At 38.6% G+C, this 20,577-nt stretch overlaps 2 protein-coding genes across 2 annotated transcripts; one reads left to right on the forward strand and one right to left on the reverse strand.

The window, feature by feature from the left end:
• The first annotated feature begins 30 nt into the window (after positions 1 to 30).
• Positions 31 to 6,142, forward strand: CTBS (chitobiase). The gene is given in 10 exon segments (XM_057374750.1): positions 31 to 116; positions 119 to 180; positions 182 to 254; positions 257 to 390; positions 690 to 828; positions 1,795 to 2,003; positions 2,627 to 2,798; positions 3,074 to 3,171; positions 3,853 to 4,014; positions 4,983 to 6,142. Coding segments are annotated over 10 exon segments (1,314 nt in total). The 5' UTR covers positions 31 to 37; the 3' UTR covers positions 5,169 to 6,142.
• A 1,246-nt stretch (positions 6,143 to 7,388) lies between these two features.
• On the reverse strand, positions 7,389 to 20,349 carry SPATA1 (spermatogenesis associated 1). Its single transcript, XM_057373183.1, is given in 11 exon segments — positions 7,389 to 8,064; positions 8,936 to 9,034; positions 10,051 to 10,220; positions 12,055 to 12,180; positions 12,976 to 13,093; positions 13,758 to 13,818; positions 14,224 to 14,230; positions 14,774 to 14,851; positions 14,854 to 14,882; positions 18,298 to 18,404; positions 19,267 to 20,349. Coding segments are annotated over 11 exon segments (933 nt in total). The 5' UTR covers positions 19,303 to 20,349; the 3' UTR covers positions 7,389 to 7,962.
• Positions 20,350 to 20,577: the final 228 nt, after the last annotated feature.

Genomic DNA, 20,577 nt, shown 5'->3' on the forward strand with positions numbered 1-20,577 from the left:
TCCGGCTCGGCTCACACGGCTGCTTCGGGCAGCGGGGATGRGCCCTGTCCCCACCGGGAGACCGCTCTGCCTCGGTTCTTGTGACGGAGATCTTGGAAACAACGCGGGCACCGCTCCCGGGCTGACCTTTCAATAAACACTTTGTCTGTGAACGTGCTCGGCCGAGCTCATTTGTCCCTCACACGCGGCGCGCCGAGGGCGGGCCCATCCAGGGCTCAGCCCGCTCCGGGGCCGAGGCTGCGCGGCCGGGCCGGCATCAGAGCCATGGGACAGCCGTGGGGCGGGTGGCTGCTGCCCATCGGCCTCCTGCAGCTGTTGGGCCCCGCCGGTGCCTGTCCTTGCCAGGACCCGCGGCTGTGCCAGCCCATCACGGSCCCCGCCGCCTTCGAGGTGCGGGCGGGCCCCGGGCGCGGGCGGCCCAGGCGGGGCCCGAGGCAGCGCCGTTCGCGGCAGGTTCAGCGCCCCGGGCACCGCTCCTTCTTGGAGCCGCCTGAGCTCGGCCCGAGCCGGGCACTGTCCCCGGGGTGGGCTGGGGTGTGGGGCAGTGCTCGGGCTGTCCGCACACGGCTCCCCGGCAGCCATCCCTGCGGGCCATTGCCAGCGCCGTTTTTGGTTTTACACGCGGCTCTTCCATAGTCCTGCTGACAAGTGTTCGGGGCTAACGAGGGTGCTTTKTAACCCTTTTCCAGGTCTTTGTGTTTGATGTGGGGAAGGAAAGCTGGAAATCCTACGACTGGTCAAAAATTACCACTGTGGCAGCTTTTGGAAAGTACGATCCCGAGCTCATGTGCTATGCCCACTCGAAAGGCTCCAGGGTAGTACTGAAAGGTTGGTTACATCGGAAAAATGTGGTTGTTTATGATACATTAATAAGAAGATAAGGTACATAGGAGTGTATACCTTGACATTTTGCATTTAGTTGTATGCAGAGTATTAAAATCAGAGGATTGATTAATAAGGCTTTCGTGAACTCAGGACYGTAATACCTTGACATTTTGCATGTGCTGGTATGCAGGGTATCGAAACCAGCCGTGGCTTGTTTTCAACCAGCCGTGGCCACAGTGGTATCAAAACCATTCCAGTGACAATTAAATAAAAGTTCTTTAACAAGGAACATTACTACTAGGGAGGAAGAGGGAGGAAAGAAAAAGCCTGTAGAAGRTAGCTATTTGAGTTTGGATTCTGGATCTTATGTGGAGTACCCGAAAGACAAAGCAAGGAAAGGGATTTTAAGTAATTTTTAGCATTTTGCACTTAAATCAGTCCCTCTGTGTTAGGAAATGGTTGAGTTTTAAAACATGAGTACTCAGGAACTCTGCAGGTACAAATGCTGATTAGAAAGACAAAGTCCATTGCAGCTTACATGTTGTAATGCCTTTTGGCTCTGTTGAGAAGAAACAGAATCCAAGACTACARTGGGGAAAGCAACGAAGGTTAAACACAAAAGTGGTTTTTATCTACATAGGATTGGTGGAAATGCTAAAAGTACTTTGATTGCAACAAAAGGTAGTTTACAGTGGCTAAAAGAATATTAAGCAGAAGTAAGAAGATTCTAATTATAGAAAACCTAARGAAACTTAATTCTAACACTACTGCCTCAAAGAAGCTTGGTAATCTCTTCTGGGGTGGTTTCTCAAAATTATGTTTGGGAAAAAAGTTAACTCCTTTGTGTTTTACCAATATTGGTATGGGCACTTTTAATGCAGTGTTTATATTTGTTGGTTAATTAAAGACAAAGCTTTCCTCCTTACTACTATTGTGGTGCAAATTAACTCTTGAAGGCCTCTTGTCTAGGTGATGTACCTCTTAAGGACATTGTTGACCCTGCTAAAAGAGCAGCATGGATATCCCAGCAGGTGGACCTTGCTAAAAAACAGTATATGGATGGAATTAACTTAGATATAGAGCAGGAAGTTAATGAAAGCTCCCCTGAGTACTATGCATTGACASAGCTTGTTAAAGAAACTACAGATGCTTTTCACAGAGAAATAGCAGGATCACAGGTAATAATAATGTACTTTATACAAACATTACATTTAACCTTATGAAATGTAAGGATTTTTGGCAGTACTGTTTAGCATATGACTATGAAAAAGTTTATGCAGATCTAAATACAATATTCTAGTGAATGCTTAATTATGAATGTTAGGTGGGATACGATCTTGTACGAATCACTCTTTTTGATCYGTATGAATTTAAATGAGAGAGGGGCTTCTCTGAGATTTGTACATACAATGTTACTGCCATGTGTGAGCTGGCTGTTATTAGTATGGCATAATGAGTCCCTGAAAGTAGGGCAAATACAGCCTTCTGGGGCGAAAGCTTGACAGTGTTTTGGTAAACCCATCACTAAAGTTTTAAGTATTTGCATCGTGCTTCATACTTTTGGCAGTTTTCGTATTATATTTTAATTTCTTTCTTGCTATATATTTAGTAATGGGGTACTCACTTTATTGGCTTGTGTTTATCAGATGAGCAGCTTCTTCTATAGTTCATTACTGTCAACGTGTGCTAAATAGCAGCATTTGGGAAATACTGTCTTCAAAAGTTACAGATTTTATTTTAAAGGGATAACAAGGGCACCTAAGGGCCATACATGATACCAAGTTGTGCATTTTTCCTTCAGGTGACATTTGATGTGGCTTGGTCTCCAGCATGCATCGATAAAAGGTGCTACAACTACACTGGGATTGCAGATRCCTGTGACTTCTTGTTTGTGATGTCATAYGATGAACAGAGCCAGATCTGGACMGACTGTATTGCAAAGGCCAATGCTCCTYACCTGCAGACTTTAGTTGGTGAGGACAAAATGCCTCCCCAGAAGTCAGAACATTTCCAGCAGACAGAAAAGATTGCCTTTTCTTAGGTTAATTTTGTTATTGTTGTTGCAGTGAGGCTTTTGAGTGTGTTCAGATATGTGTTGTCCTAATGTGAAAACAGTGTCCCTGATCCTTTGGCCTCTGTCTGGGGGCCRTGCAAGTCCTGTAGTGCTCTGGCTCTAGATTAGTAATAAAAATAAAAAGCATAGGAAAAGTAAATAATGCATGTTAATTGTTATTTCCCTCAAAACTAGGATATGAAGAGTACATTGCTATGGGCATTGATCCCAAGAAGCTTGTGATGGGTGTCCCCTGGTATGGCTATGACTACGTCTGCCAAAACCTCTCCACGGTAAGGTGAACATTATTCCTTTGCAATAATTCTGGTAGTTTTTTCCTTGGAAAGACACAACTATATTTTGATAATCTTGTTTTTGGACTAGGGAATACTGTGGTGTGATGGATAAGAGCACAAAGCTGGGACACAGAATCTTTTGCTTGGTTGATAACTGATGAGCAGTGTATTACCAGACAAGGCCTTTTAGCTCCTTAGGCAGCCTGGACCCTGTGATATCCAAGCACTGTGTTTGACTAAGCAGCTATAAATGTTGCCTGTATGAGAAGAGATGATGTTCAAAGGCCCTGCAACACTTGTATGTGCCTTCCCAACACCTTTACTTACACTTCACTACTTAAAGACAGCTGCAACAAACYATAGCAAACCCATGACTGTTGCAGCATAGCAGTCTATGAAGTCTCAAATATTATATTTATGGAGAATGTAAGGGTCAATTAAAGGTGGAAAAGATAAGACAACTGTGTAAGATGAATGATATCCATCCAATCCTGTATTACTGCAAAGAAAATGTATCTATTTTAATTTACTTTTCTCTACAAATAGCATCTGCCAGAGTTGCTTGAAGATTTGGGGTTTCAAGGCCCTAATACCTTTAGTGAATTGTTCTTGGCTATACTTCTATTTTGGAGGTCAGTATATCTAACATGAAACTCATTCCTTCTGTGTTTTTTTCAGGATCACGTTTGTTCACTTCCCAAAGTTCCTTTCCGTGGGGCTCCTTGCAGTGATGCTGCAGGGAGCCAAGTTCCCTATGGAACCATRATGAAGCAGGTGAACAGTTCTCTTTCAGGGGTGCTGTGGGATGAGGTACAGAAATCTCCATTTTATGAGTACAAGGTAAGAGTGTTTTTCCAAGACACCATGGTGTGGAGTAAGCATTCATGAACCATGTATCTGTGACTATGAAGTTATCAGAATTAGGTTCTTCCTTTTATGTTTTCTACTTGGTTTTGGTTTTTTGGTTTTCTTGGGGTTTTTTGTGTCTTTTGTTTTAATAGAAAAGGATTGAGGGAATTCTGTGTTTTCAATTCCAAGTCTGAAAGGGGTGCAGTGCCTAAAGGCTGCAGGAGTCATAAAGTTCTTTATTACTCTGCAGTCTTCCTTTGATACTGTATCATGACAAAAARGACATTTTGGCACACAAACATCCTCTAGCTTCTTCGTTCCATGTTATAGTTACTTTTATGTGTTGATAAATGATTTAAACTAAAGAAGATTCTGAGATGCTCTTAAGTTTTTCTAGCTCAGTGCCTTGCATGCGCATTCTCTTCTGCATTTGTTTTCCACACAGATACAGTAGAAGAATCCATAAATGACTGTGCTTACAAGAACACCAGTATATGCATTTTGTCTTGTTTCTGTAGACATGATTTAAGTTTCTCATGTAGATGATTAAAAGATACTGTGAACAATGACCAAGTAAAAGCAACATAACCTTGATAAAATTTTATAAGAGTTTATTGCCTGTAAAACCCCACAATTTGTAACTAAATTCACCTGTTAGGTTAGATATTGTATCTGAAATTTTAGCCATATTTTGAAAAATATTAAAATACAAGTTAGATAAGTCTTTTCATCTAACTTCAGTTAAATCATGTCACTGTTTTATAATTTAGAGTCTACAAGTAAAAAATAGCCAAGTATTTGACTTAGAATTTTTAATTGTCCTGCRTGACAAATAATTAGTAAATTAGGAAAATACTGTGTAAATTTACATAGCTTGTACATCTCAGTTTTTAATTGTACTTTAAAGTGTGTTCAAGAGAAAATGYAATCACTGACATAGTGTTTAAATGTTTCTATAGGATTCTGTTGGTCAATACCACCAAGTATGGTTTGATGACCCTCGCAGCATCTCTCTAAAAGCAGCRTATGTGAAGAATCAAGGTTTAAGGGGCATTGGCATGTGGAATGGAAATAGTCTTGACTATTCAAGGGAAGCTGTAGCAGAACAACAAACTCAAGCAATGTGGCAAGCTTTGACACCATAAAAACTATGTGAACCCTTCTTTTAGAATTCTGAAAATTGSTAATTTTTATTTTGGCTTACACTATCACAGATATTTATATAAATATATTGTGATTACAAAAGTTTTAAAAACTAGGAAAATTAATCTTGTTATTTCCATTCTTCAGAAAGTTCCAATGTTGCTTTTTCTGTAGGGTTTTTTTTAAGCCTGCTTATCTTTTTAATTTTTCACAATTACTGTAAGTTAGTTAATGCTGAACCCTGTGTGTATCTGGTTACAAGACCAATTGATGAATTTACAGTAGCAGTCTCATAATGATGTTTTGCTAAAGCTGCCAGGCGCAGCAAATATTCATTCTGGGGTTACATGGTGCAGCCTCAGCCTTCTGACTTCCCAACCCAACCTCTATTTTAGCTAAGCCACTCTAGAATCAGATTAAACAGAATACTGGAGAGACAGATTGTTGATTACATGCAGCTTGGTTACTCTTCTAGATTAAAAGATTTTTATARACTGAAGAAATTACATAACATGAAATCGTTGCCATTAAGATTTATATCAAACCTCTTGTTAGAAAGGAATACCCAATAAACTCCAGTTTCACTGTGCTTTTGTATCACATAAATTGTTTAGCTTCAAAAGCAAAAAAATTCAGACCTTATCTTGAAGAGATTACTATGGCGAAGATTTGAATGATGTTTTCTTCCATTTCAAACTACTTTATTTCCTGAAAACTAGAATTCAGAAGCTTATTTCATGAACTGCATATCTATTTTTTACACACACTACTACAATTCATTCATTTTTGTTTTTATGGGGCACTGCCTCCAAGATAATAGGAGGTTATTTTTCTTTCTGGTTCATACTTTCATAAAATCATTTACCTAGAGAAATTGTGTAACTTTTTAAAATATCCATGGTGATGTAAAGATTGACTGGTGTTTACAGGACTTTTTGTTAAATAAAATGCTGTTCTTGGTAAGGCTTGTAAAGAATGTTGCCTGTCTGTGCTTTACTTGTTTTACAGCTTACAGCCCACATTGCTTGTCTGCTCCTCAGAACTGTTTCACAACCAGATTAAAGTGCAACCGGGCCCTGCTTAAATGACTCCATTAATTACAAAATGGATTTAATTAGGTAGATGTAGTCAGTTGTGGATTTGRTGGGTTTTTTGGTTTGTTTGGGTGGGGAGTTTTTGGGGTTTTTTGTTTGATTGGTTGGGTTTTTTTGCTTGCTAAGGAGTTACCATAGTATGGCAGCACTGCCATAATGGCTACTGAGAAAAAGAATTGATGACTTCATCTGAATTGTCTGCTTTAGACTACAKGTGATGGAAAGCAGAAGGTGAAGCCTTCTTGCAGAAACTAAAAAATTCCCTTGACAAATCAGAAGGCTTTTCACTAGAACACTGCTCTATAAGTCTTCAGAGAAACTGCCAGATTTTATATCATATATATATACACATACATACATACATACACACATGCGTACTTCAGAATGTGTATCACTACTTACATGCTTAAATACTGGATGGRTATTTGCTGAATTAAGAGTCTTCTGGAGTATCTGACCTGCAAAATTCTAACGGAGGGACAGATGATTTAATAATAAAACTCTCTTTCCTGCAGCAGGCAAGAATCCKGAATTGATGATATTATATTTTAAATTCAGGTTTTGATTTTCCAGCAGCTAGTAGCAAACTCTTGTGTCCTAAATAAGACATAATTCTGAAATAGAAAATGTGAGCTTCAACCGYGAATTAAGCAAAAGTAGGTGTAATTTTAACAATTTACTTAATGCTTTAGCACTAAAATCTTTGTAAAGTCCTAGCTATAAAAAATTAATTGGGTAATGGGTGGTTTGAATTAAGACATTTCAAAGTTAGTCCTTTTGAGAGCTGCATAATTTTCTGATCATAACTTATTTCCCATGAGTGTTTCACTGCCAGTAATAAATACAGCCTTGACAGCTTTTTAGCTGAGATTAATACCTAGCAAGTTATTCTTCTGCTTAATATAATAACATCTGGTTTGCAAAGAGGCAAACAGAAGAGCTAGAGAAAAAATGCTATGAAGAGGTTTCTGATTCTTCTTTCACAGAATTCTTAATCTCAGCACCTGCTTGATCTTGGAATTAAGGAGAGACAGAATATGCAATATTATCCTGGTCCAAGAGAAAGCTTTCAGGCAAGCTTTCAAACTACCTAAGACAGCCTAAGACAGGCTTTCCTAATAAGAGAGAGAACAAAACCAGCTAGATATGACATAAAGTGAGATTATCTGTGATTTTGTTTATTCTTCATAATAATATRGTAATGATACATTGGTAATTTATAGATAGGCATAATGCTCAAACATACACCAGTAAAGAGCTAAATAAAGGATTACTCTTGCTGTARTTCTACAGCAGCTATATTTTAATAATTTCCCAAAAATGAAATGTGTGTGCCTGAAAATAAGAACCAGGTTACAGATTTTAGGTTTATTTGCTTAGTAGCTGTTTAGTTAATYAAAGAACATCAGCATACCACTGGGCTATCACACACTTAACTAATTTGCATTTTAAAAATAACAGCTTAGTTTTAGACACATTACTAGCTTAAACTGTATGTTTAAGTATGTGACTAATYTTACAGTAAGAATGAGATTTAAAAAGAAGCAAGCTGCACTGCCTCAGTAGCCTAATATACAAATTCCACATTTATATARTTAATGACTTTTTACATGATACCTTCAAGAACATACAAATGAATGCTCTGAAATTCTATATACACTAGAGAGCTGCTGTAGACTTCACAGATGTTAGTCATGTCATCTTAAACTCSTGATCTTCTGGACTRGAGAATTAAAGCTGAATGAATCTTYRGTGYCAGTTCCGCTCTCAGTGCTCRTAAATCAGATGCTGCCTGCTTTCTCATCTGCAAAAGAACCCAGAATTTAAGGAATGGCAATTTAAGGAAGCTTTTTTTGGAGCTGACATGCATACAAGTTTATATAACAGATTGAATTTTATACAGGATGGCTGAATACAGGATACAACTTTCATCTTTAAAATTTTACATGTCTAATTAGATAGCCTAGTTCTTGCACTACTTTGTTTTGTACTTTGCCTTGATGTTTTTGAGACAACTGCAAAATTAATTGTTCTTTCCATTCCTTGCTAGRCAATGAAGGAGTCATAATGAGCAGATCCACCCTGGGATACCCCGTAAACAGGGGTATTGCCAACCTCTGTAATGTAGAGCACTCCAATTTCAAGCTTTCAATGCTGGAAAGCTATCCAGTGTGAAGGCCTGTACCATCATCTTCCTTCCAAAAAGTCATAGGCAGTACTGATATGGAATAAAGCACATGAAGAGGTCTGCCATCTGCTTGGAGAACCATTCTTTCTTTTTCTTTTTCTTTTTTTAGTTGATTTTTTTTCCTTTATAGCATTTCTTTTCTTTAGCCACAGTCTATTTATTACTGATCAGTGCCTCACCAAACCAGGTGTATTTCTTCAGTTACCTTTTGAATGAAATGGGAACATTATGAACAAGACTGTGAACCTTAGCTTACATAGTACATTGAGTATCTAAGTTTTTTGAATGCCATACATTCCAAATMATCTGATAACCTGATGCTCTGGAGTAATTTGGCTCAAGTGACAAAATTGCAACACCTAACMCCTTAAAACTAACAGCATAAAAGAACTGTTTAGCAAATGATTACATCATCTAGTAATGGGGAAGTTCTGATTTTTTTTATATATTGTCACATTTTGACTGTTCTAATTAAAAGACAGAGTACCTTAATTTCTATTATGAGTTTCATTTTTGCATCATCTAGCTTCTTCTTCAGTTGATGGAGTTCATGCTGCACTGTAGTAATCCGGATGATTGTGTAATTCTGCGTGAAACAACAGCAACAAAACTTGAAGTGCAGCATTAGTGCATCTCTTCATTTTTGGGTGCAGCTTCACCACTCAGAAACAATCCTCTAACCTCTTTCCCACCTGACTGATGCCTGCCTGGCCAGCACGTTGCTCACGAGGGGTGGGGAGCACCCTTGTGCTGAGCCTGACAGCTCAATCATTAAATCCTGGCTACCATCTCTGGGCGCTGGACAGGACAGAACTGCTGTAGGAATGTTAACTTGAGCACATCCTACATGTAAGGCCTCTTTGTGCCCAGCCAGGGAGACCTAAAAAACCCCACCCCTGATATGCCCCTCAAAAGGAGCAATGACAGATCTGAACATAGCCAGTAATGCAGTGTCAACTCTAATCATATTTTTCTTTTTGTAGATATTTCAAGATAGCTCAACACCTTTGTATATGATACCCACTCAGATTGTACATACATGCACCTTTCAGATGTAATAAAGGGACATTTCTTTTTCCCTGGCTTCAGTTTTTGCTAACAGTTGTGCTTAAAGCATTTAGAAAATTAGCAGACACAGCTGTTGGAAAGGGTGTTTCCCTCTTTTCTTTTATCTTTTCTTCTTTTTAATCCCTCTCTGAACTTCCTATGAAACTCACAGTTGCACARTAGTTCAGGTGCAACCACTTTGAAAGCTACAGATATGTTTCCTGTGCTTCAAACATTCATTACCTCCATGTATGAAATTTGGGATGATGGAAACAATGTAGAACTGAACAATTCATACTGAACCATACCCAACAGAAGGGGATTTTGTTACAAGAAGGTACAAACACAAAGCAGAAAGAATCAAATGYTCACACTCAAGCATTTCTGTAGTCTTTTTGAGACAAATGGCCTGAAGGAATTCTGTCTCTCAGATCATTGAGCCAAAGCTAGTTCACAAGCCATTGGCTGGCAATAAATTTGTTTCTTTAATTTATACTTCATACAAAAAACTCYCAGACTGTGTAAAAAGAGATAATAAATAATACAAGCAAATACCTTGGAGTTTGTTGTATTGTTTGGTCATTTTCGGCTCTCTCTGGTTTCCAATTGCAAGAGCAATTTCCGGTGGTAAAGCTCTAAATCTTGTCGTAGTTTGTTCCAAGTCTCCGCCAGTGAAACTGTAGCTTTCTTAGTTTCAAAGTACTTCTTTCTCCATTCCTCAGGAACTGCACAGGAAAACAACAATAGTGTTTGGTCTGGTTCACCTTATCATAAAGTCTGCTGAAGACAGTCGTGGCCAGCTGATCACACAAGATTCAGCTGGCCAATGCACACATTAGAATATGGCAGTAGGTTTTGTTAAAATAAACATTTAGTGAAAAAAATCTTCATTGAAATTACAGTCACTGTAAATGCAACTGCATTTTCACACAAACACTTGCAACAAAAGGCACTATCTGTCCACTGAGATAGAACACAAGAGTCCAAACCCAAAATTTTATTCAGCCTGGCTGTTCTGCMGGTTCAGTAGCACGTAAGTGCTCCTGGCCTGTGAAGACTGATATGCCCAGCACAGTAGCAGAAAATGTAGTGCTGTAGATTTAGGCAAAACTTATATTCTCCATGGCCAGAGATTTTGAACAACWTCATTCCATACTAAGATCCCAAATTATGGCAAAGAGTTAGTTACCTTTACACTTAACTATGACTCCTCCTGTGTTGTTCATGTGCTGTCAAGAGCTGGCATGTAAATACCCCTRTRCRTGATGTGGCAGTCTTAYGGCCACATGTGTCCCCTATACACAYTGCATACCTGTAGTGTCTTAAGTGAAACTCTTCTTTCAAGGCATATTTTATGGAACCAGAACAGCTTAAACTTACCCAAAAGAACCCAGCTGCTGGAGGACTCTGAGTTGTGAAACTGAGAGTGCCTGCCAGCATGGCAGTCTCAGGAGGATATTAAATACAGACTGGATGGCTGTTCCTGTAGCAGAAAATGCTCTTTCCTTAGTACCTTGTAAAGAAACATGCTTGCAACATGCCTCACTTACAAAACTCTACAGGTCTGATAAAAAAAATTCAGAGGTACAGACGCTTCTTAAAGAACCCGCAGAAGCTGTTTGAATGCTTGTGAAATAATCTTTATTTTACCTAAGTGGGTAATATAATTTAAGACAGTGTAGGAGCCTGTCTTTAAGGCTTATCTCAGCAAATAATAAATTAGGCTGCATTGCAGTTCCATACTACTACAGGTTTATGTTTCAAGTACCCAAGTTTGGGGTTTTTTTTTAAATACAACTTCCCCATGCTGTGGAGTGCAGTGCAGTCATGTTTGTAGAGAACAACTGAAAAAACTGGCCTGTTGTCTCTGTTCAATGATCTACAAGTAATATTTGAGGCTCCTAATGACTTAGCTGCATTTAAGCACAAAGAGAAAGCTTCCAAAACATAAAAATGATTAAATCTCATCACTSTATAACTGGGATKACTTARRRWRKMYWYYYTAAGTMTAAACTTGAAAATAATTTTACAAAGAAAATTCATGTGAGATTTCAATRGGATTTGACCTTGTTAAAAACCAAGGTCTGTCAAGCTTGTCCCAACAGGCTTGTAACTTCCATGTCATAAACAGAATGTCATTAGATAGGAGGAACGAAAATGATTATGCTGCAATTTATCTGAACCTATGAACACAGTGCAAGCCTCTGTAAATACCAGCTAAAGGCAGGATTAAAATATGTCAGCTGCCCCGGGCTCAGGGAGAAGCAGCTCTCTAAACACTGCACGTACATGAGACACAATTGGGATAGTTCATAAAAACCAAGATAATCTTAATTTTATAAGATATGCCACCAAAAAAAAAAAAAAAGTGGAAGGAAACATTGCAACCTTGAATTTTTCTAGCATGCTATTACACAAAATGAGTCTTCTGGGAGCTATTGGTTAACAAACTGCTCTCTCTGTAATTAAGCTCACTGACAAGGACACCAATATTTTCACATTGGTTTTTCAGTGTCATTTCTCAATCATTCCAAATTCCAAAATAAGTTAAAAGTGTACCACGGTACCTCCTCAGCTTGTTTTGYTCCAGTAGCCCTTTAGCTTTTTTGATCAGTTCTTCTCTAGTTTYCTCCATGTGCTTTGTGTCTTTCTTCATTTGTTGTAATAGTTCTTCCATCTTGTTTTCTAAAGATATTACGATTATATTTAGCAAGCATCTGAATACTCTAAGTAGGAAGGATCAGTCAAGATTTTTGTAATGCAYTCATCACAAATTATGCCAAAAGCTCTGTCAGAACAAGCAGTAGAAACCATTTCATTTTAATCAAGTATCTCTAACTTTTCAAAAYGGCTGGTGCTTTAGAAAAAGGGAGAAATCCAGTGTACATCCATTCATACACACACACAAACTAACASCYTTYTATATGTTCAGACAATSTATCACTAAAACTMTATAATCAAGAAACAYATATATATACTCTGCACATKGAAAACTCTTGCCAATAAAGAAAAAAAGCCTTCAAAAGACTATTTCCTTCTTAAAATACATTGCAATAGAAATTGTAGMGAAATTTTGCCTTAAAATCCAGCTGGTAAAACTATACCTCAGACTTTCACTAGTCTGCAACAATAGATCAAACATTGATCTTCTCACTGTTCCCCTCCTCAGCAATACTAGTCGTGGTTTTCTTTGTTAGATTCTCACTCAAGCCTGCAATATCTCATCTGACCTCCCTCCTGTTCTTCCATCCACAACTCCACTCGCTGAGTTTTCCCGTGCTGGGAACCTGCCAAGCTCGAGGCCAGCCCATGCAATCATAAATGCCCGGAATTTTCTAACCATAAATTAACTTTCATAATAATACTGTGAATGAACGTATGCACAAATCCTTTTATAAAGTAGGTATTTACATCTTCATTAATCCTTCAGTCTTGATTAAATGTTCACTTCCTTGCAATTTCTTGGAATCATGTACTCACTTGCAGCCTGAATTACAGGAACTTGAGCTGGATTTAGAGTAAGTGCCAAAAGAGGTGGACTAGGAGGTGAAATACACTCTTTTGGAGAAGTAAGATGATTTTGCTTGTTTCCATCTGCCTATAGAGTCAAAAGACATAACTATAAGTACATAACCATAATGCTGAATAGTTACATTATATATATATATATATATATATATGTGTGTGTGTGTATATATATATATATATATATATATCTATCTTACATTAGTTATATATGCCCTGAAAGCAGCCTGAGTGAGTGGGAGGGCTGAATTTGACTTCTGCACATCAGTTTTTTTTATCCTGTTAGCAGTACACAGGGTAACTAAATTACAAACAGCTGGACCTCTGCAAATAAAATGAGAACACTGAACACTTACATCACAGAGAATGTACAGACAAAACCATAGATTATTGCTAATTGTTCTCATCCATGTCCATAACCCCACAAGTTACCAATATTCCCATGCAAGACCAGGAACTAAGGGCCTTAAAAAGGCCACCYGGTTCATTGATTATGAAATAAAAAACTGCCAATTTCTAAATTAAATTTGTAGTTGCAGATTTTAATTGTTCAGAAATACAGTTAATATTCATTAGAAAACCTGCTAAGTAGCAGTGCATGAATTAACTTTTTTCAATTATTCTCAAATTTTTCATATTTATAATGAGTCATCAGTCCTACAAAATTAGACTGTTTCTAGGTGGAGGACTATATTAAATGCTTAAGATTACTAGGCATGTCACCTTGAAAAACATACCTGATTTTCCAGTTTTTCACCAAGATCAGCTCTAATCTTCCTAGTCCTGTTCTCCTGCAAGCTAAAAATAAAATTAAAAAAAAAACCAAGTGAAAAATCATTGAGTGACTTTTCTTTCATTTATTTGTCTGTAAATGAAGTTTAATTCAGTGAATTAATATTATCCATTACTTTGTACAGGCTGATGTACATTTGAAAGATGTGCTCCAATGTAAGGAAAAAAACCTTGAGGTTACATTTAAATAATTACGTTTAATTAAGCATACAAGTTATATGCAAAAAAAGGAAGAGGAAATCAATATGATTTTGGTTATGCTTATTTTTTCATTCAAAAGACTCTTGCTTGCAAATAGGGCACAGCTCTTAGTTCTGCTTACATTGTTAGTGTTGTGAAACAGAASACTGAAGGTGGAGGGGGAACACTCAACAAATATTTGATCATAGAGACGTAATTCAATGAGGTTACCATGACCCTAAACAACAAATAAACCAGTTGGTTTATTGCTTTACACTTTGTTATAAAGTTCAACATCAAGCAACATTAAATACCTCAAAGTAAAACTATATCTTTAATTTGTCTCTGTAAACCTTCACGTATATTACCAGTATCTTTAATTCTCTATTTACATAAAATATTTTATTCATTTGCTGACATTATTAAGGAGGCTGGAAAATTTTTCCCTTTATCTCTGAACTATGTGGGGAAGAAAATACACCATCTTAGTTATTATCATCCAGTTAAAAAGACCTGAATTCATTGAAAACATACGCATTCTTTCCAATTTAGATTGTATCACAGTCTTTTAAGTTTCTTTTCATGCTTTTCCACCTAGTTTTTGCATATTACTTAGTATTTATTCTAGATGTGCTCAGACAAGAGCTTGTATTTAAACCAAATGCTAACAGTGCTCCTGAAGTTATCTCCACTTTATGTGACATGATCTCATCTGCAGGAATGAAATCTCTGGTTTACATTATAAAACAAAAGAGCACTAAAGAAACAAAACTTAACTTACCACTGCTAGTTTTTTTCCCAACGCATTTTAGAAATTTGAATTTATCTGCAACTCTCACTCCACCCAGGTACTCTCCCGCAGCACTCTTAATGTGACATGAGGAGACACCCTAGAATGTTGCCATTCATCAATACATCTGTAAGATCAAATAATGATGGTTAGTTAGTAGGAGAGGGAAGATAATGCTCTATATGTGCTGGCTTGCATGGACAGAATGACCAAAACTGGGAACTGTGTCCTAGAACCGACCCCGGTTACAGAGAGGCTGGAGAGTCTGGTGAGGCAGCCAGAGCACTGCACTGCAAGGGCTGCCACAACATTAACTAGCAACACTCACACTGGATCAGCCTCAGACAAAGGGACAATATGGAAGCAGACTAAATTTGAAAGTTACTCCTTCAGAATGCTGTTCCTCATCTGCAGAGGAATAACAACACCACTGGAAACCACAGCTGTGCACTTCCATTGAAGTGACCAAGTTTCACAAGTTTGGTCCAGGACTGTTGAACATCCCCTTCAGGCACCCAGGGCCAGAGGAGAATTCATCAYTGTCCACTTTAAGTAGCAGGCACATTCCTCTGCTTTTGTCTTCTCCAACAAAAATTTACAGCTGGGTGTGTGCATGTGTTCATGCAAATGTATTTTAAATAAAAACCAAACACTGCAGTGTGAACATTTCCACCATGGTTTGAGGATGAGAATGCTGACACAAATATGAAATGCATCATTTAATGTACTACTTGAAAGTATGCAAATATTAAAGTAATGAGCTCAGTAGAAAAATCACTACAGAATAAAAAGCATCTCTGCACAAKAAATCCAAATGTRCCAGAGGGACACCAAAGCTCTGCAGCACAGCACAAGCAATTCTAATTGTTCATCTAATTCCATCATGTAAGATAAACATGAGAGACTGTTAATCACCCACTCTGACTAARTGTAGGATGATTTTGGCCCAGGCAGCTCTCACTCCTCAAGCAATGCACAGACATTGTTTGGGGGATAGCACACGCCATTCTCAGCAAACACTACAGACAAGGACTTGCCAYGTGTTCCATTTGAACAGATCTTCAGCAATAACCTGGCCAAGGTTTGTTTGCACTTGCAAGCAGCCCTATAGGCCTTCMGTTCCCACCTCATGTATGCAGTAAAACGCTGTCATTTTCACAACACTTCTGTGGGCTACAATGCTTCCCTTGTATTATTTCAAATACCTTGGACTTCAAGGACCCTCCTCAAGATCATGAAGCTGCTCTGGAACATAGGCATGCAGCAGAGGAGACCACAGTCTGCAGAGTGGACATGTCTAGGCCATATTACTCAGTAAATCTACCCTGTAGATTTGGCTCCTGCTTATTTCTTCCCCAGCCATTATTTTGCCCACATTGGCTGCAGCTATTAGTGTTAACATCCTTCATTTTAACTGTATAAAGACATATGTGAACGATGGATACGTAATTCAATACACATCCTTACGTGACTTATGTGAGAACACAGATGATCTGTAATTCAAATTCCTCATTCACTATGATTTCTTCAAGCTGATGACCCAGAGAAGATATGCCCCTTGAGTGGTCTTCTGAAGTCATATAAATGCAAGCTCTTTCAGAGGCAATTTTAACTCTGCCCAGCCTTCACTGATAAGGCCTGTCCAAACCAGCAAGGAATCCTAAAACTAAGCCATTTATGAACAGCAGGGAAAACATCTAAGTAACTGCAATGTACAATGAGACAAAAGTAGGTATCCAGATCCTGAGATACAGGGCAGAAATTTATCTAAAAGTTACTTGTCAATGCAGCTGCTAGGAAATTACAGTAATATCAGTTTGTTACTTGCTGCCACTGACTGGCAGAGAACAGTCACTTGCCTCAGGGTGTCCCTTCAAAAGTAATGCAAACTAGAGTTCATTGCAGCCATCTCATCTAGAAATAACAAAAGTTTGGTTTCTGTGGTGAGGAATGAGAAATGAAAAAAAAAAAAATCACAGAAACTGAGAAATTAAGTTCATGGGAACAAGAACTCAGGGCCATAGACAATTACACTCTTAATATCTTCCTCTAATTTCACAGCTAATGGAAGTGGCCTGTACTTTGACCTAGGAGTCCTTTGTAAAGCTGATTCAGACAGTCCTGGGATCGTCAGGCTGACTGAACAGAGCTATCAACAACGTCCAAGCCAAGGAATACAAGCAAGGCTCCTGTTCCCTCTCCTGGTCTATAATAAGTTTCTTAAAATACTTTTTGTTTTTAAAGACAGTGATTCACTGGCCAGGTGCTAGTTATTGTTAATGGTGATGTACTGCAGCATTGCACAATATCCATAGAATAATGAATTAGCAATTATTTAAGTCATTAGCAAGCAACAATACCCAGTCAGATATAAACCCACTGAAATCAGTGAGGATTCTAATTTAATTTGATGCCTCAGTGAAATAAATTTACACTACAAAATACAGGGCAGTGACAAATGTCCATGACATGAAGTTACCACTTCAGATATATATTCTTCACCTCTGTTGCAGACTAGAACAGCAAACAAAATGGGTGTATGTACTTATTTTCTCTGGTTTTGAGCAGCGTTTCAACAAAAGCAGTTGGGAGAATGAATGCATTTTGCCCTACATGCTCAAACCTGACTGCTGTCAATCTTTTCAGCTACAATGTATATTGTCTTAAATGGATAATACAAGACTCAATTTAAATTAATTAAAACCTCTGTTCCCTGCAATTTAAGCTGAATTGACAGGTTTTGCACACAAGTAGACAAAGTGCATGTAACAGCTCTATTTCAATACACATCTTTACATTATTTGATTTTTCTACAACTTCTAACCACACTAGATACACAYAGAWTGTGTGAGTAAAGTGTTGAAGAGCATAAATAAAACTTTTCAAGTTATGAAAGATTAAAGATGCAACTCTCTGWGCCAGGTTTGAGCCTAGGTCTGGGAATCAGGGTATTCTTCCATTAAGTCCTTTAAACAGCTACTGGAGAGCACACATGGTGTTGTGCACAGCCTTTCAGAACTCCTGCTGAAGAAGAAAGAGGAAATGCTGCTGGTTCATGGGCTGCAATGCTTCCCCTGGAGAAACAAGGCTTCAGCTCTTTCTCTGAACTAAGAAAGCTCAGATCATCATATCCCTGTTCCAAGGAGCTGACAGGTACCCTATCTTCATCAAGCCACAGTCTTGAAGCTGGCCTATTGCCCAAAAGAATTCCAGCTTCTGATAATCAGGYTCAAAGAGGCAGAAAGAATATAAGGTATGATTTTACAATATAAATTATTCTGCAAAAATACTAGTGCTGCTCTGAAAGTGCTTTTCAATGGTCTGCACCATGGGCTGATACAGTACATTTTAACACAATGCTAGTTATGGTCACCACTTACCCTCCAGAGATTTAATYAGACATCAAGTTTCTGCTGACCAATGGAACTGTGTTCCCTACAGCAAGAGCTGCACTAAAAAACTAAAGGACAGTGTGAAGGACCYATCACATACATGAAACCTGAGACTGCACTCACCTGATGAATCCAGCTGAGATGAATTTGCTATTAAGAGCTACAGGAACTGTATTCAGCTGGAAGTTCCACACTTCTGCTGGGACATAAAAAACATGAAGCTCCACCAGCTAAAAAAAAAGAACAGAAGTAAATACATTATAATSCTCTTCCTATACACTTTGTTTTGTTCAGGTGCACTTTTAATTTGTGTGGGCAGGAATGGTTCCTTTGCTATTAGCACAGGGACTAGAACAGTGAGGCCCTGCCTCACAGAGATGACTAGATAGTGAGAACAGTGACAGCAAAGCAATTTGTGACTGAATGCCAGCTGACAGCCCCAAAATACGTCACATTAGAAGAAGCTCCACAATGGAAGTGAGATAATGGAGAGCCTGTGCTACTGCTGTGTATCATTGTGACAGCAATGGAGAGMTCTTACCAAACACAGCTGATACTCTGGAGAGTGTCATGACTAAAAGAATCCCTAAGCTGAAATCCTACCTTTGTTCATCTCATAAAAAATGCAAAGCCCTGAAAGCTTGTTTCAAACAGCACCACAACTGGATCTTGTCATGAAGAAAAAAATTTCAAARTATTTTCGACTGTCGTTARTAACATTAGCTACCTTGGGAACACAAAAATGCTCCTGCYAATGTCTGCAAAAATAACTAAGCTGGCTCTGAGCAAGGTTCACTTAGATTGTGTTCAGACTTGTGGTAGTTGTTGCACTGTTAATATCCAGATCTTGATATCAGAGAGTACTGACAAGGATGATACGCTTCCCTATAACCAGAAGCCATGCAAATAAGCTAGATTAAATGTTTCTGCAAGTGTTGAGTTACTTAATATGAAAGAGAAAACAATGCTTCCTATATATACTATTTTAAAATCACATCTTTTTTTCCTCTTAGGTCTCCTAGAACSTTATTTTCATATATTTTTATTTGTGAAATCTAAAATATCTTTATGGAAAAGTACAAAAATTCTCACCTGTGATGTTTGAGGTCTCATTTGACTGAATGACATTTTGGTCCCTCTGTTTGACCACAGCAAATGCCAGGTGGGCTTTCTAATTTTCTTTTTGATTGAAGCATTCTTTAAGAATTAGTTTCATGATAATCTGTTATGAGGGAAGTTGCTCTATAAATATCCTTTAATTTCATTTACTGATCTTCATTCCATTTAYGAAAAATGGAAGTCCTGTCTGTGCTGAGGCAGAAAACTTCCAGTTAACTGCAAACAGAATCAACCACACCTTCTACACAAGTATCACCTAAGTAACTGGGGGAATTGCTAAACCATAGCCYTGCAGCTCTAAGAGACCTGCCCCAGAGCATTTCCTCTTAACATTTGTTCCCCTTTCATAAAAATAGTTTGGTTGTATATAATTTCCTATATGAGTCTACTGTTTTCCTAAAGACACAGACCTAAATCCCCACAAAATGAGACTCTTGCAGGGCCTAGATCTGATAAAGTGAAGATCATTGTGAATGGCAGCAAACAACACATTGTGCTGGCCAAACGCAGTGTACTAAGGAAACTTGACTATGCTGGGCAACCATGTCAGAAAAGTACTTCCATAGATTATAACCAGGGTTCTGTGCAAACACTGTTACAGAATCATGGAGTGGTTTGGGTTGGAARGSACCTTTGAAGGTCAGTGAGCCCAACCTCCTGCAGTGAGCAAGGACACCTCCCACTCGGCCAGGTTGTTCAGATYCCCAAGCTCAATCTGACCTTGAATGTACCTCTCTGGTCCAGGCTTTCACCAACCTTAGTGTAAAAAACTTCTTCCTCATATTTCTAATCAACCTTCTTTTAGTTTAAAACCATTCCCCTCCTACTATTTCAACAGGCCCTGCTAGAAGTTTATTTCCATCTTTCTCTTTTTGTTTGGACTCTCCTTGGTGTTCYCACTTTGAAGGCTCTTCCAGACTCTCTGAGGTTACAAACCTTCTGTGGATTTTCTGCCTGCTGAACTCCCTTGCTGTTCTCCAGATCTCCTCAACAGGACAGCTCTGTCCTCCTCCTGCCTGTACCCCAGCTGCTTCCAATTCATACCCCAACTGCTTCCAATTCATACCCCAGCTGCTTCCAATTCAAACCCCAGCTGCCTCCAATTCACCTGTTCTGGAGCACGAGCAACAGAACTTTCCAAGCGACCTTCTAGGTCTCACCCTGGCGCTGGTGAAATTAAGATTTCCTCTTGTCAGTGGGAAACACCTACTYAACAGGGCCTGTGTCTTTATTTGCAAGCTCCCACAAATGACCTGAGTGTAACACCCCATCACTGCTCCGGTC

This window comes from Malurus melanocephalus, unplaced genomic scaffold, assembly GCF_030028575.1.
Source record: "Malurus melanocephalus ecotype Western Australia unplaced genomic scaffold, MMel_1.1 scaffold_8, whole genome shotgun sequence".
Classification (NCBI taxonomy): Eukaryota; Metazoa; Chordata; class Aves; order Passeriformes; family Maluridae; genus Malurus; species Malurus melanocephalus.